Raw genomic sequence first — 14585 nt, 5'->3', positions numbered from 1 at the left:
GTGGTTCAGTGTCTCCTACTGACTGTGCCATGGGAGGTGTTGCCAGGTGATGTCCTCCCAGAGACAAAACTTCTTCTGGTTGCCTCCTGCCTACCTGACACATGTCTAATCCCTCGCCCATGTGCTTCTGACAATCAGTGTTGAGACAAATCAAAGCTAAATTGCTCATCACACGCAGATAAATAATAATGTTTAAATTAATTTAGGAAAAGTTTCTGAAAATTCTTTTAAGAGTGGATGAAGGCACTGATTAAGGGGGTTGTAGAAGTGATGGGAACCTCTTGAAGTAAAATGAGCTTTGCTGTAAGTATGATTGAACACTGCTTTGCTTTTCACACTCCTAATGTGCATGTGGCTTGCCTGCAAACCATGGCTAAAAGGCATGAAGTCACAGACAACTATTAAAATGTTTAGATTCCTAGCTTGTAAATATTGCATTTCTCACAGAACTGGAGTGAAATCCAGGCTTATGTTTCGTGTTCATCCACTGTATATCCATTGGGATGCAGCATTTGTGAAAGAATCAATTATCCATTTGTTAGTCGGGGGAGCTTTACAAATTATACATTAGCAGATTGATTTCTCAGGTTCACCATTGGGGGACTGATTGTATAAGGTGGGTTGATGATGAGTGTCAGGGGAGAAGGAGTCGCCACAAAGAACACAATTAAAAGAAGCTTTCTGAGTGGCCATGAATTTACTCCTAATTGAAGAGCTGACTTAATCCATAGTAAGAGCATTTATTTCAAGCATTTTACATTAGGTAATTGATTATCACATGAGGTATATTTGCTGCTAGATATTTGATTTTTCTTTCCTTTAAATTTAGAATTTTGCAAAAATCTGCATTTAGATCTTTATGTGCAAGTGTCTGCTAGCTTTCTCTCCTGCTACCTAAACTTCTCTTTCATCCATTAAGGTAACATTTTTTTGTTCTATAGTGTCAGCTTGACATTATTGATTTTGAACAGTCAAACTTACTTATGTTGTCCAGAATTCCAAACATGTCTCCATCAGAAGGAAAACTGCAGCTAATGGAAATTCAGCTGAAGGTATTTCTTCCTTTTTTGCTTGTACCTCAACGGTGTAAAATTCTGAAGCTGTTCCCAGGTAAATCATATAAGTGTATTTCCATTCCTAACTAACAGGATACACCTTATTGCCAGATTTGAATTATGTTGCTTGAGAAATTCAATGTGTATTATTATTACTTGTACAGTACTGGAAGTATCATTCTGATCACAAAGTAGTTGTGTATTTTTTACTTGATTGGCCTAATGCTAGGGATCCTGATTAAGTAAAAAAAAAAAAGATTACCCAATGTAGTGCTAATAAAATAATAAATAGTAATTATTCAACATTTTATATACAGCTGCCTCTGATTTTATGACATGAGGTTTAAGGTTAGATCATCTCTTAACTGAGTGATATTTACATGGGTTATATGTTCTAAATTTTAGATTCTTGTACATGTTACAGATTTTTTTCCAGCACCCATTTAAAATACCTTTAAAACAATCAAGTGACCAAATCCCAGTGCATATCATGGTTCCAAGTGTATTAAATAATCAGTCCTTCAAATTATGATGAATTAGTGACTACTTGTGTCTTCTCTAACCTTGAGTGATTCTTCATCTTTTGTAGACATGTAAAGGTAGATCTTGCAGGAAGGGCATTAATTCCTTTATTGTAAAATCCAAAGCCTGTTGTCTTTTGTCAGAAAAATAAACTCTTCAGTGGGTTAGCTGGACAAAGCTTTAAGAAAAAACACAAAGGAAAGGCAGTTGTAACTTCATGCCTGAGTTTATAATGTTTAATTTTTAAAAAAAGAAGCAGGGTGAGAGGGGATGGCCCACAATATTATTTGTGTTCCTCCTTTCTGAAATATCAAAATTATTATCCACAGGGTATTGAATGCAATTAAATGCAATTAATTTTGATGCAATTAAATTTAATTAATTAGATGCAATTAAATTTGAAATGGTAAGTAGCTTTGCTGACTGGCACAGAAGTGTATTTAAACAAATGATGATTAGGAGAAGAAGAATTAGGGGTGATTCTGGAAGAAACACTTTGGTTTAGGTAATATATGTACCAATTTATCTGCTTTTCTGATTTCCTGGATAGATTGAGATCTTAATTCTCAAACAGCTTTCCACTGGAACATAGCTCTGGAAATGATAGGCTTGACTGTTATGTAACTCTGAATAAGAGGAGACTGACATCAGAGTTCTTCTTGAATTTTATTTTAAAATGCATGTAATATTCAGCCCGGGCTATCATGATCTATTATCGCTTTCTGAGCTCCGCAGAAAGTTCTGACCTGTAAAATCAGTGAACAGGCTAATAGTCGATGTCCTAGTTTGACTTGAGTACTGAAAAAAATTTACTCTGTGTTTGCTTTGCTTTGTGTATGTCATTTCCTACTGAAACTTAGCAGGAGGTTTGTGTAAATCAGCAGGTCTCTTTTAGTTGAATTTAGTTGTTTTCCCTGATTGTCATCTCTGTATGTTGCAGACAAAAAGGAAAAAAATAATAGGAAGAAGAAATAGTTAATAGCAACTGGTGGAGGTGTTGGGCATGCAGAAGGCTTATAATGAATTGCTAGTTATATGTGCTGTTATAAAATACTGTATAATCAAATTTCTGTTTAACAACAGAACATGTTTGGAAATATTGTGTGCTATTTTGAATGTAGGAAAAATGCAAATACTCTGGAATCACCCTTTTTTTCCACTGACAACATTCTAGAATCTTAGAATCATAGAATGTTATATGGTTAGAATATAAAGATTATGTTGTCCTAATCCCCCCTGCCATGGGCAGGGGCAACTCCTCCAGATGAAGATGCTCAGACTTTATTCAGCCTGACTTTGAACACTATCAGGGTTGGGATATCCACAACCTCTCTGGGGAACCTGTTCAGTGTCTCACCAAACTCACAGTATGTAATTTCTTCCTAATATCTAACCTAAATTTACCTTTTTTCAATTTGTATTCATTACTCCTTGTCCTATCATTGTAGTTCCTGATGAGCCCCTCTCCAGTTTCCCTGTAGGTCCCTTTCAGGTACTGGAAGTTTGCCAGGTCTCCATGCAACCTTCTCTTCTCCAGGCTGAACAGCCTCAGCTTTCTCAGCCTGTGTTCATAGGGAAGGTGCTCGAGTCCTCTTACAAACTTCACAGCCCTCTTCTGGACTTGCTCCAGCAGTTCCATGTCCTCCTTATGTTGGGGACACCAGAACTGAATGCAGCACTCCAGTTGGGATCTCACATGAGCAGACAGATGGGCAGAATCACCTCCTTTGACCCTCTGGCCAGGCTCCTTGTGATGCAGCCCAGGATTTGATTGGCTTTCTGGGCTGTGAGCACACACTACTGGCTTGTGGAGTTTTTCATCCCCTGTCCCCCAGGTCATTCTTAGCAGGGCTGCTCTCAATCAGTTCTCTGCCCAACCCATTGGTGTGTCTGGGGTTGCTGTGACCCACACATAGGACCTTGCAGTTGGCTCTGTTGAACTTCATGAGGTTTGCATCAGTCTGTCAAGGTCCCTCTAGATGCCATTATCCTTTCCCTCCATTGTGTCAGCTACACCACACAGCGTGGTGTCATCACTGAACTTGCTGAGAGTGCACTTGGTCCCACTGTCCTTGTCAACAATAGAGATTTTGAACAGTATCCACCCCTGAGGGACACCACTCATCACTGGTCTCCACGTAGACAGTGAGCTGTTGACCAAAACTCTTTGTGTGTGGCCATACAGCCAGCTCTGTATCCACCAAGTGGTCCATCCATCAAATCCCCGTCTCTCCAATCTGGACACAAGGATGTCATGCAGGAGTGTGAAATGCTTTGCATTTAGTGCAGGTAGACAATGTCAGTTGCTCTGCCTTTGTCCACCAACACTGTAGCCCTATCATAGAAGGTCACCAAATTTTGTTAGGCATGATTTTACCATTGTAAAACCATTTTGGCTGTTACCAGTCACCTCTTTGTTGGTCAGGTACTTAGGATAGTTTCCAGTAGAACCTTGGCTGGCACACAGGTGTTACTGACTGGTCAGTAGTTCCCAGTGTCTTCCACTATCCCCTTTTTAAACATGAGGTTTGTATTTCCCTTTTTCCAGTCATCAAGGACTTCACCTGACTGACAATTTTTCAAAAACAATGGATAATGGCTCAGCAGCTTTATCTGCAGTGCCCTCAGGACCCAGAGATGAACCTCATTAGGTACTCTGATTCGTGCAAATTCAGGTTCCTTAAATGGTCTCTAAGGAGGAACCTGATCCTTTCCTTTAGGGGGCTCAGGGTCTTCATCCTCCCAGTCCCTGCATCTGCCTTTCTTGACATGGGTGGCATGGCTGGAGCACTTGCTGTTGAAGACAGAGGCACAGAAATTATTGAGAACCCCAGCCTCCTCTTTGTCCAGAGTAGCCAGCTCTCCTGTTTCCTTCCAGATAGAGCCCTAGTCTTTCTTTTGCTTGTCACATACCTGTAGAAGCCCTTCCTGTTATCCTTAGTATCCTGACGAGAGGTTTTGTCTTGCTGGGCACTGTTAATCCTGACTATAGTCACACATTTAATCTCCAAAGTATTGCCATATGGCTTTCAAACCACATCACAACAGATAAATTCCATCTTCCTGATCCTCGTTTTCAACGTTTATGTGAAAATAGCTTACGAAGTTGACTTTGCCTACTTTCTACGCTTGACTTTTTTCAGAGTCAAATTTTATCAAAGCCATTTGACTGGAAAATAGGAAAAGTGTGGACTGTAGTCTTGACCCATCAGTTCCTCTGGTGTGTCCTGTTTTGTTTCTTTTTGTCTTGGATTTTGTTGCAGTAGTGTCTCCAGCGAGGCCCATCACACTGGAGTGCTGCCAGATCTGCTGTTGGTGTAATGTCAGCCTGATGGTGGTTGTAGGTGCTGGAGTAATGAGAACATGACCAGTTGAACACTGTATTTTAGTGTATGACCCTCTGCCAAGACAGGACTATTGAAGACAGATGTTTTGTCTTTGCAATTGCAAAGTAACAAATGAAGAGAAGAAACTTAGTGAGAAAGTTGTGGCAATGACAACTTAGGTAGAGCCCAGAACAAAAATCAAAACAAAGCACAAAAAAAAAAAAAGAAAAAAAAAAAAAAGTGCACCACTTTCATGATAAACTCAGTTAAAATTTCTATGCTTGTCCTTTCAGAGGGCCAGAGGTATTCCTGGTTGCAGAGGGAATGATGCAGACATGCTGTCTTTTTCCCTGTGCCCACCCCTAGACAGAAGCAAAGTCTTCTCTTGCACCTTGATGAGCAAAGCAGAAATTTAGGAAGTCATTTATCAAGGCAAGGCAGGGATAGAAGTATATGTTTGTTATGAGGCTTCTAGAAAGTCAGACTGACAACTGATGCATCTTGCCTTACTCAGCATCCTCCAGTCTTGGAATCAGCCAATAATCTCTGAGAACAGAGCTTTATGTTGGCTACACCATCAGGTTGATGGGCTTGAGCTGTACTTCTGTGCTGATATCCCCAAAATGTGACAGGAGGAACACAGCTGTGGAATGTGCACCAGCTGCCTGCACTGCTAGTTGTGCACTCATACTGTGATCTTGAAATGTTGCCACTCAGCATAACCAGTCTGTGGCAAAAGTAAATACTTCTGGAGCACATAAGTCAAGTAAAATCTATTTAAGTTCCCAGTGAACTTCTTTGCAAACAGCACACAGTGGAAAGACAACTTTGTGATAGGCAGTAATTGCAATATTTCCAGGTGCCATTTTGTGGTGATACCAAGAATTATGTATTCTGTGCACAAGGAAAGCAGGAAAGCAAAAGGGCAGTGTCATTTTCCCAGCTCATCAGGCAACTATGGCAGTGCAGTATTCAGTTGTTCTACCTGGGTTATAAAGAATCTTCTAGAAAATATGACTTGGGCATGTGTTATTTTCAAAGTGGATGAAGGCTTACTTTCTTTGAGTTGGAGTTTTTTGTGTTTGTGGAAGATTATGGGGGTTAAAACTTTCCAAAGGATGTGAGAACACCTAAGTTTATCTCCTGTAGATAGCCAATGTGGACAGTGTGTTTTTATATACTTATTATGTACTTTTAATGCAATTCCAACTGCCATAGCATATATAAGGACCTGTGATACTTCAGACTCAGTTGTGTAACATCTAATGTGATCCCACAGCTCCAGTGCTCTTCCAGTGACACTTTATTTTTACAAAAACATATGATGGATTTCTTTTATCATGCTCAGAAGCACAGGAATGATCTAAGTTGTGGTTCAATCCATTCAATATTTTATGAGGATAGGAAAAGTTGTTCTTAAAAGTGTGAGAGACTTACCTGTGGGAAGATCCTTCAGTGATTCTTGAAATGATGAGCTGTTTATTACAGAGGGTGAAATCAGGATCATGATACATAAGTTTCTTGGTACTTGAATATAATTGGATTGGGTTTTGTATGCCAAAGGATATTCATCAGGTTATCCAAATGATGTTATGAGTTAGTCCCCCATACCTCAGGTATTAATAGTTGTTTAAGCTAAGTAAACAGTAGCAGATGCTGTCTAACTCTGGAGGTCAGAACCAAAACTGTATTTGAATAGGGAAGGGAAAATTTATTAAGTTGGGACAATTTTCAGGCCTTTCTCCATATTCGTCTAAGAATGAGTAAACCTATGTTGCAATTCAATACCTTCTAATACTTCTGAGAACAGCATTAGAGCCAAAAATAAAAGTAAGAGAAGGAACTTTAAGAAAGAAATAGTTATAAGCCTAGCCATCAGACCAAACTAGAAAAGTTTTCAGTTGCCCTGATGCCTTTGTGATCATCATATTTTACCCAAAGTTTTGATAGGGGCACTAATAGCCATGGAGCACAGGCTCAAATGCTGAAGGTCTGGGAGCCTGGCACTTCATGAGAGTTCCAGAGCCCTGAGGCAGGTAACTGCCAACAGAAGGTCAAAATTTTGGGTTAGGCAGAAGGCTGGAAAGAAGGCTGTCTTTTGGCTTTGCCACAGAAATCCTGTTCTGTAAGAGTTTTTTGATTCATGCAGCTAAACATTATTCAGTCATTAACGTGTAAATCTTTCAAAGTGCAAGGAATGTTAAAGCATGTCATTGGTGATGTAACTTTAAAAGTATTTTTTCTTTGTTTTCATTCTCTAGAGCCCAGTGAAGATAAATCAGATCAGCCTGGATGAAAGTGGAGAACACATGGGTGTTTGTTCAGAAGATGGGAAGGTACAACAAATCTATTTATATATTTTCTGAGGTAGCAGGTAGTAGTCCTAGTATTACACTAGGATAATTGTGATAACCTATGGAGTTGTTTCCTGCATTTAGGACCACTACTTTGACCATACATTTTGAGAACTGAACTCACCTTTGAATACTCAAAATTAAAGTCAAATATATTTTGCACAAGTATGCTGTAGGAGAAGTATTTACAAGAATGTCAATAATGTAACTGCTATTAACCTGATTAACAGCTGTGACAGGAGGACATGTCAACTTAATCATTACTGCTGTGCCAGTTATACTTCAATGACTACTCTGCTGTTCCTGCAAGACAGTAGTTTAATGCCTTTCTGCTATAAATCCACAAAATTGGATTTTGTGGACATGATTTCTGTGGGCTGGTGGTTTTCATTTTCGCACACTTTATGAATGTTTCTTTTGAATTACAGAATCTTTTGATAAATAATCATAGTTTATCAGAAGAATAAAGTGTCTTACAACAGCCACATTAAATAAATGTAAAATCAATATATGTACAGTTTCCTAAAAAACTGACACCTACTTCCTTGACTGAGGACATATATCATTTGTGTGGTGTATAACTAACAATTATCAGTGCTCCTCTGGAATGTTGAGCTGTGACATTTAGTGGTTTTGGTGATTGATTTTCCAGTTATAAGAATGTCTTTTTGTTTTTTCAGTCGATGACAGTGTTTTCTAATGTTGGTTTGCAATGATAGCATTCTGATGCACAGAGTGTATTTAGGCTTCTTTTTTAATATAGTGCCCATTCACAGATCCAGTGCATTAAAAATAATTTAAATAATTTCTCTATATCCAATTTACTTACTCAGGAGAATATTTCTTACACAGCAGACTTGAGGGAGGAGGAATGTAGATAATCCTAATGTTGCATTCAGTAGAAGTTCTTTAAATTAAAATACGGCTGGATTTTGCAATAAGAAAAGTGGGGAAACAGCCTCTTTAGATTTTATGCATTTGTGTTTTTTCATTCCAAATAGGTTTGGTTTTTTCCCCTCAAAAGGCAGGCAGACAGTTTGTGTATCTAGACCTTTTATTTCTGAGAGATATCTTGATGTCAGCATCTTGACACAGTAATTAGGATACTAGTGCCTATCAAAGTGGTTGTAGAATTTTACATCCTGTGTGAAACACCACAAGAGTATCTTATTTGTCTAAGCAAGATAAGGCAAAGGTCAGTAAATGTGCAAGCTAATAAAAGTGTTGAGCTAGCATTGTTGGTTTAGGTGTTGGGCAGCAAGCACTTGCTGTTGCTGTAGGGGCTCCTCAGGTGTGGATGACTAATAATCCTAATTAATCTGTAATCCACTATGCTGCAGTGAGACTGCAAGCCATACATTTTTTTTTTTTGTATACTAAATTCATGTTAAATATACTTATTTAATTTTAGGAATACTGAAAAACCCACAATCCCTACTCTGGTTTGACTCTGTTTGAAAATACTTCAGTACTTCAAGTGGTGACTCTGTCTTCATTTAGTGAAATAGCTATTGTGGATCCAGTGTGTGACATTACATACTTTACAAGGCAGTCTAAAATACAATCCTGGCCACAGGGATGAAGTATCACAGGTACACTGTTCAGCATATTTGCATTCATAGAGTCCAGGAACATTGATGCTTCACCATATCCTACACTTGTGAAAAACTCACCTGGAAATTTGAAAGATCTGGGTATTCTGGATCCACATGATCCAGAAAGCTTCATGTCTGTGAAATAATGCACTCCTAAAATTGAATAAAATACATACTTGTATGTTGTGCTACTGTATAAGAAAATGGCAGATTCCCAGCCAGATAATGGAGCACTTCTAGGTTCTGGGAATAATAAAAGTGTAACTTTCATTCCTTATAGCTCTTTCCTTACTACCTTGGGAGTGTTGATATTGTAAGAAGTTAAAATACTTGTACAAGTAGTTACAAAGTATTTTTTAACTTGATTAAATATGTAGAAGTGGTAAAATCCTGTTTTAAAAAAGCAAAGGGGAAGAAATTGTAAAGCAGTAAAGTAAAACAAGTTTAGTTTTCTTAAATCAATTTTAAACAAAAAAACAGATGTGTGGGAATTTTGAGTCAGCTGCAAGTATATTCTACCAATTAATGAAGGTATGTTCTCTTTTGCAATAAGCAGAATGCATTTTCACATGTCAAAGTGGATCCAATATGACAGAGATGGAAACCATTTATTTTCTTAAGGGAAGGCCTGCTGATGAGAACATCCTCCTCGTATCTGTTCTGCTGGCCAATATGTTTTATTTTACTACTTCTTTTTTCTGATTCCCAGACTAGATTTGATCTAGTTCTATAGACTGGGGGGAGAGCACAGAAGCACAGTACAATTTTCTAACCCTCAATCAGCATCCAGACCCAATGTCAAAACCTGTCACATGTATGTCATACATGTCCTACAAATGCTTTGGGAGCCACTTCCAGCTTTTCTGTACTACACGTTTGGTTCTTTGAAAACCTTCCTTTCTAATGAAGTCAGCTGCAGCTCATCACCACTGGCATGGAAAGGATAACCAACACCAGCCCTCTAGTCTAGCTCCTGGGTACTGAAATGTTAAGTTATAAGAGAATTTTGATGCTCAGATAAATAGAACAGGAAACAGGCTTGCATCTTCAGAATAGTGGAAATATTTAGATTAGCTTTTTGTGTTACTTTTGTACGTAGTGAATTGTAGACTATCTTGAAAAACCTGGATTTTGAAAAACCTCCCAATTTTACTAAAACTTCCATGTCATTACATAAGAGTGTAATTGGCATCCTTATTCTGGCTTGTAACTTTTTTTATATGAAGAAACAGGAATTATATTGAAAACCCATGTGCTCACATGTTTTAGTGTTGTCTCTAAGGCCTGTAAGAACACTGATGTTAAGAATATACATAAGAAGTATTAAGAAGTATTACATTGATAATTTTTCAAGAAATATGACTTGTTTTCCTGCCCTTTGATCACTGAATGTTGCTTACTTCTACATGTGGAAATAAAGAAGCAGCTAAGTCTGAATGCACTGCAGTGGTGAGTTCTGGATATTTAAAATCAGATAGGACTAGAAAAATGTAGTAGAATCATAAAATCCTTTTTCCAGCTGCCTAAGAGCATAATGAACAGAGTGGGCATGGAAAGTAGAAATAAATAAATCTAATATAAGTTTGTAATAGCAAAAGAATCACTTCCTTTCTGGAGAATGTGAGACATTAAGAAGTAATAAACTATTAGATGATGTCCCTAGAGTAACCATGATAACATGTAATTTTTGCAGAGTTGTTTTTTCCTCTTAGCTCACTCCATTTTGTTGTCATACTATAAAAGAAATATCATATTGCCATATTCAGTGATGTATTAGGAAAATGCTCAAGGCACCAATGCTAATTTTGATTAATTAATTTTAGAGGGCTGTTTCGTAATTTTTGAGGATTCTGCTTTCACAGAATTTACAGTGTTATTTTAACTGTGTATTTTCCTTTTTTTTCTCCTTTCTTTTTTCTGTCTTATTTTCTCTTACCTCTGTTTCTTACTTTGTGTAGGCTGTTGTATTGAATATGATGTGCCAACTGATGAAAACAAAAACCCAGAAAGCAAAATCCTCTAGACATCAGCCCAGAGGTTTTCTAGGCTTACAGCCAGGTCCAATTCAAATACAACCCTTTGGCTGGCTTACATAATCACAGCTTTGTGATACATCTCACAGTCTCCAAATATTGATTTTTCTAATCCTTTGGAGCAGTAGCTCAGCCCTACACAGTGCATTCAGAAGTATTTTTAAAGCATGTTGTTAGAGGCAGTATATTCGCTAATGAGTAATGGACTGAGCTGATAATGCTGCTTAGGAGATGTATCCAGGAGACAAGCTTGAAAGGAAAATGAGATGGTTGGAGATGTTTTTAACTTCACTGAGACTGCTGAACTTTGAGCCACTCTAAGGATGTCCTGGTTCCTTGCTGATGGCTTAGTTCCTTTTGCAGTTTTCCCTGAAGTTTAATAATTTTACTCTGTCTTCTTGACTGTCTGCAGGAATTTTGGGGGTTCTTGTGCTCTGAATTGACCTTTATAGAGCAATTAAGCCTCACTTTTTGTGGCCCGTTACTGATACTTACTGGCTTTATTCTTCAGATCTTTCTCTAAAGGGATTTACATTTTATCATTACTATTATTTTTTCATTTTTTTTCCCCTAAAGGAGTCATGATGGGAAGAAAGAAATAAGGTTAGCAGGTCTTTTAGAACTTTTGAGTCCAATGCTGAATATGCAGAGCAGAGTTACTGAAGCAATTATTTTTTATGGAAAATTTTCCAGAAAATAATGAGAGCCTGTCTGAGAGCCTTCTTAAGTAGATTTGTTGTCAGATACATTTCCTCACTGATCACTCCATGGGATGCTCTGTTTTCTCCCTCTTGTGGTGTCCATCCCTTCTCCAATGAGTTTGTTTCAACAGCTTCTGACAGTAGGTGGAGACCTCTTAAAAACGTAATGAAAAAGCAAACTGGTTATTATTCTTTCTGGAAATCATATTTACTAAATCAGTTACTAATTCCTGGCCATAAGTTTTCAGCCCCATTTTATTCCTAAGTTCTGCAGGAGCTGGGTTGTCAACTGTCTCATCTGAGAGTTAGGAGAGGGAGTATTGTTTATTGAATGAGGAGACAGACCTGAGTCCAAAAGAGGGCTGTACTTAAAAAAATCTTGAGAGATCTTATTCTGTAGTCTTATCATCTGAGTTTAATATTTCATAAACACTTGATGTCTCTGTACTTGTTCTGGACGAGGAAAGGCAGGGAAACATTTTAAACATCTGTTAGTTCTCTTGACAGTAGAAACTTTTTTTTTTTTTTTTAATTTGATATTGATGCTTCTTCAGATGGATTAATTCTGATAGATATTATGATTGCCTATGGTTGCAACTCTGTTGCTGGCTGTTAAATGTACTGATACCTCAGTATAAATGAGAAGGGAGGAATCTTCGGAGAAAGACATTTCCAATGATCATGGAATAAAACAAAATAGCACTGTATGCACTTGGGAGGAGGAGAGAGTGCCTAGAAATATATGGAACTTGGATTTCAGGCTGGTTTTGCTTTATTGTCACAAATCTCTTTTTCTATGTAAACCCTGTATTGCTTGGAGGGAAAAAAATCCTACCATTCTTTCTCAGAAAGGTAGAATTTTTAATTTATTTTCTCCCGAATGTTATTCTGTTGCACTTACCATAGTTAGGTTACTATCTATTAAACAGATTTGATCAGCCTAAAGCAAAAGGAGCTTATTGTTTTTACTATGATTGTAACAAAAAAAAAGTGGAGGAAAAATATTCATAAAAGTACTTCTGTACTACTGCAAATATTAGAGTTATGTCACAGTAGAAGACCAAGCCTTATCAATTAGCTGTGAATTGTTAATTGTGTCTTCTTTTCTTTTAGGAAAAAAAATGTCACTGTTAGCATTCACATTAATCTTCTAGTTGTTTGGTTTTTGCTTTTGTGTTAATTGTTCAGTGTAAATTAGTTAAATAATTTGGGTTTTTCAATATACTTTTTCAGGTGCAAGTGTTTGGATTATATTCAGCAGAAGAGTTTCATGAAACATTTGACTGTCCTATTAAAGTAAGTGCTTGTTTTAATCTTTAGTAATTGTGATGGTGTTGTCTTTAATAACAGAAAGGTCACATTCAATCTAAATTAGAGAGGGTAATACCACTTCCTTACAATGTTATTTAAGTCACTAGAAAATAGTTTTCTATCTCAATATAAAAGCTTTTGATCTGGTTAGGTAGGAAGAAAGCCAATCTTGAGTTTGTAGGAAGTATTATTGAGTTTTTCAAATACAAAAGGGAAAGTGAAATTGTTCTCTTTCAGGTGTTACCCATCTCAACATATTTCTTTGTAGATTTGAGATACAAATTCTGAGGGTTCTGCTAAATGCGAGGTCAATATTTTGCAACCAGTTCATAGCCATTAAACCTGCCTTAACATAAGGCAGTGATGTACCCTATCTAAAAGGAAAATTTGAGTTTAACTCTGCTTTAGAGAAGTGAGTTTTCCTGGCTGTTGAAAAAAGGACCTCTGCTAGGTGTATGGGAAAATCTAGTACTTTTTAACATTTCTTGCAGGAGAAAAGGCAATGTGGGCAAATGTTTCCATTTTGCTGCTTGGAGTCTTCCATGTTGCAGCTGCTCTTTAGGATGTGGGGGAAAGGAATGAGGTCATTAAGTTTTCACGCATGCCAGATGTGATTCACTTCCCTCCTAGGGCTTTTACTGCTCCTACAGTTGGGTCTCCACACTTGAATCTGCAGCCTGCTGTACAGGAAAGTAGCTGTTCAGTGTAACATGGCCCTCAGTGTCAATGCTTGTCATACAGCATATAATAAGAAGAATTATCTTCTCTTCTAGGAAAAACAAATGTCTGAAACAGCTAGGCTTCACTTAAGAGAAAGAACTCAGCTGTAATACTTGATAATTGACAAAAGGCTATCTAGGTTAAAAGGTGATGTAGTGCTTCTTGTAAACTCTTACTTAAGCTCAATCCTCTTTTTCCCCTTTCCCCCACTCCCCCAGATTGTTGCTGTTCATCCTCATTTTGTAAGATCCCACTTCAAGCAATTTGTAACAGGAGGAAAAAAGGTAAGCATTCGTAATGGATTTTGGCTACCTTTAAATAGCCCTTTGATATAGCTCAGAAGGCTGTGTTTGTGACTTCTAACACCTAGAACAAACACTTCTGCTTTTTTCCTTCTCTTTATGCATTGTATACTAAAGCATTGTTAATTAAAAGTGAATTCAGGGGGAGAGAAAGTACATTTTAATGTTAAAAACATGTTGCAACAAGTTGAGATTCAGAGTAGAAGTAACATTCTATCTGCAAAGCCTGAAAAATTTATGTTTCCTAGGCCAAATTTTCTCCATTTTAATTTGTTCAAGTGGGAGCAATTAGACCTTAAAACTGATCTTTTATGAAGCATGTTGATCTTGGGTTACCTGTGGGTGATTTTTTGGGATGGGGTTTTGTTTGTTTGTTTGTTTGTTTGTTTGGGGTTTTATTTTAAGGAAATAAACCCAAGTATCTTCATCAGCTCTTTTCTGTCCTAAGGGGTTTTGTTGTGTGTTTTAAAATGAACTAAGGGGAGTTCCTGGTATAGTAGAGCTCACCCTATTCTAAGCACTTATATCTCTAGGTAGTCTTCTATTTGGATTCAGTTGGTGTTTGAAATGTGCATTAAGTGTCTTATTAGTGTAGGATACAGTTCTGACTTCCAGATTGCAGCTGTTTCCAGGTCCTATAGGTATCTTATATTACATTGCATATTT

At 37.5% G+C, this 14585-nt stretch overlaps 1 protein-coding gene across 2 annotated transcripts in view; it reads left to right on the top strand.

Annotated features, from left to right (window-relative positions):
• VPS41 (VPS41 subunit of HOPS complex) overlaps positions 1-14585 on the top strand; it is a 106563-nt gene that overhangs the window by 35197 nt on the left and 56781 nt on the right. Inside the window, exons 1-4 of one of the 2 annotated variants that reach the window (XM_056483807.1) lie at positions 962-1052; positions 7165-7239; positions 12820-12882; positions 13836-13901. In XM_056483807.1, coding sequence (XP_056339782.1) covers positions 984-1052; positions 7165-7239; positions 12820-12882; positions 13836-13901 — 273 coding nt within the window. In that variant the 5' untranslated portion in view covers positions 962-983. Of the gene's footprint in view, positions 1-961; positions 1053-7164; positions 7240-12819; positions 12883-13835; positions 13902-14585 lie in introns of those variants that run through there. The other variant, XM_056483806.1, reaches the window with a different exon arrangement.

The sequence above is a fragment of the Oenanthe melanoleuca genome, chromosome 2 (assembly GCF_029582105.1).
Source record: "Oenanthe melanoleuca isolate GR-GAL-2019-014 chromosome 2, OMel1.0, whole genome shotgun sequence".
In the NCBI taxonomy this organism is placed as follows: Eukaryota; Metazoa; Chordata; class Aves; order Passeriformes; family Muscicapidae; genus Oenanthe; species Oenanthe melanoleuca.
Note: the sequence above shows the minus strand (reverse complement) of the source record. Positions and strands in the feature narration are given on the sequence as shown.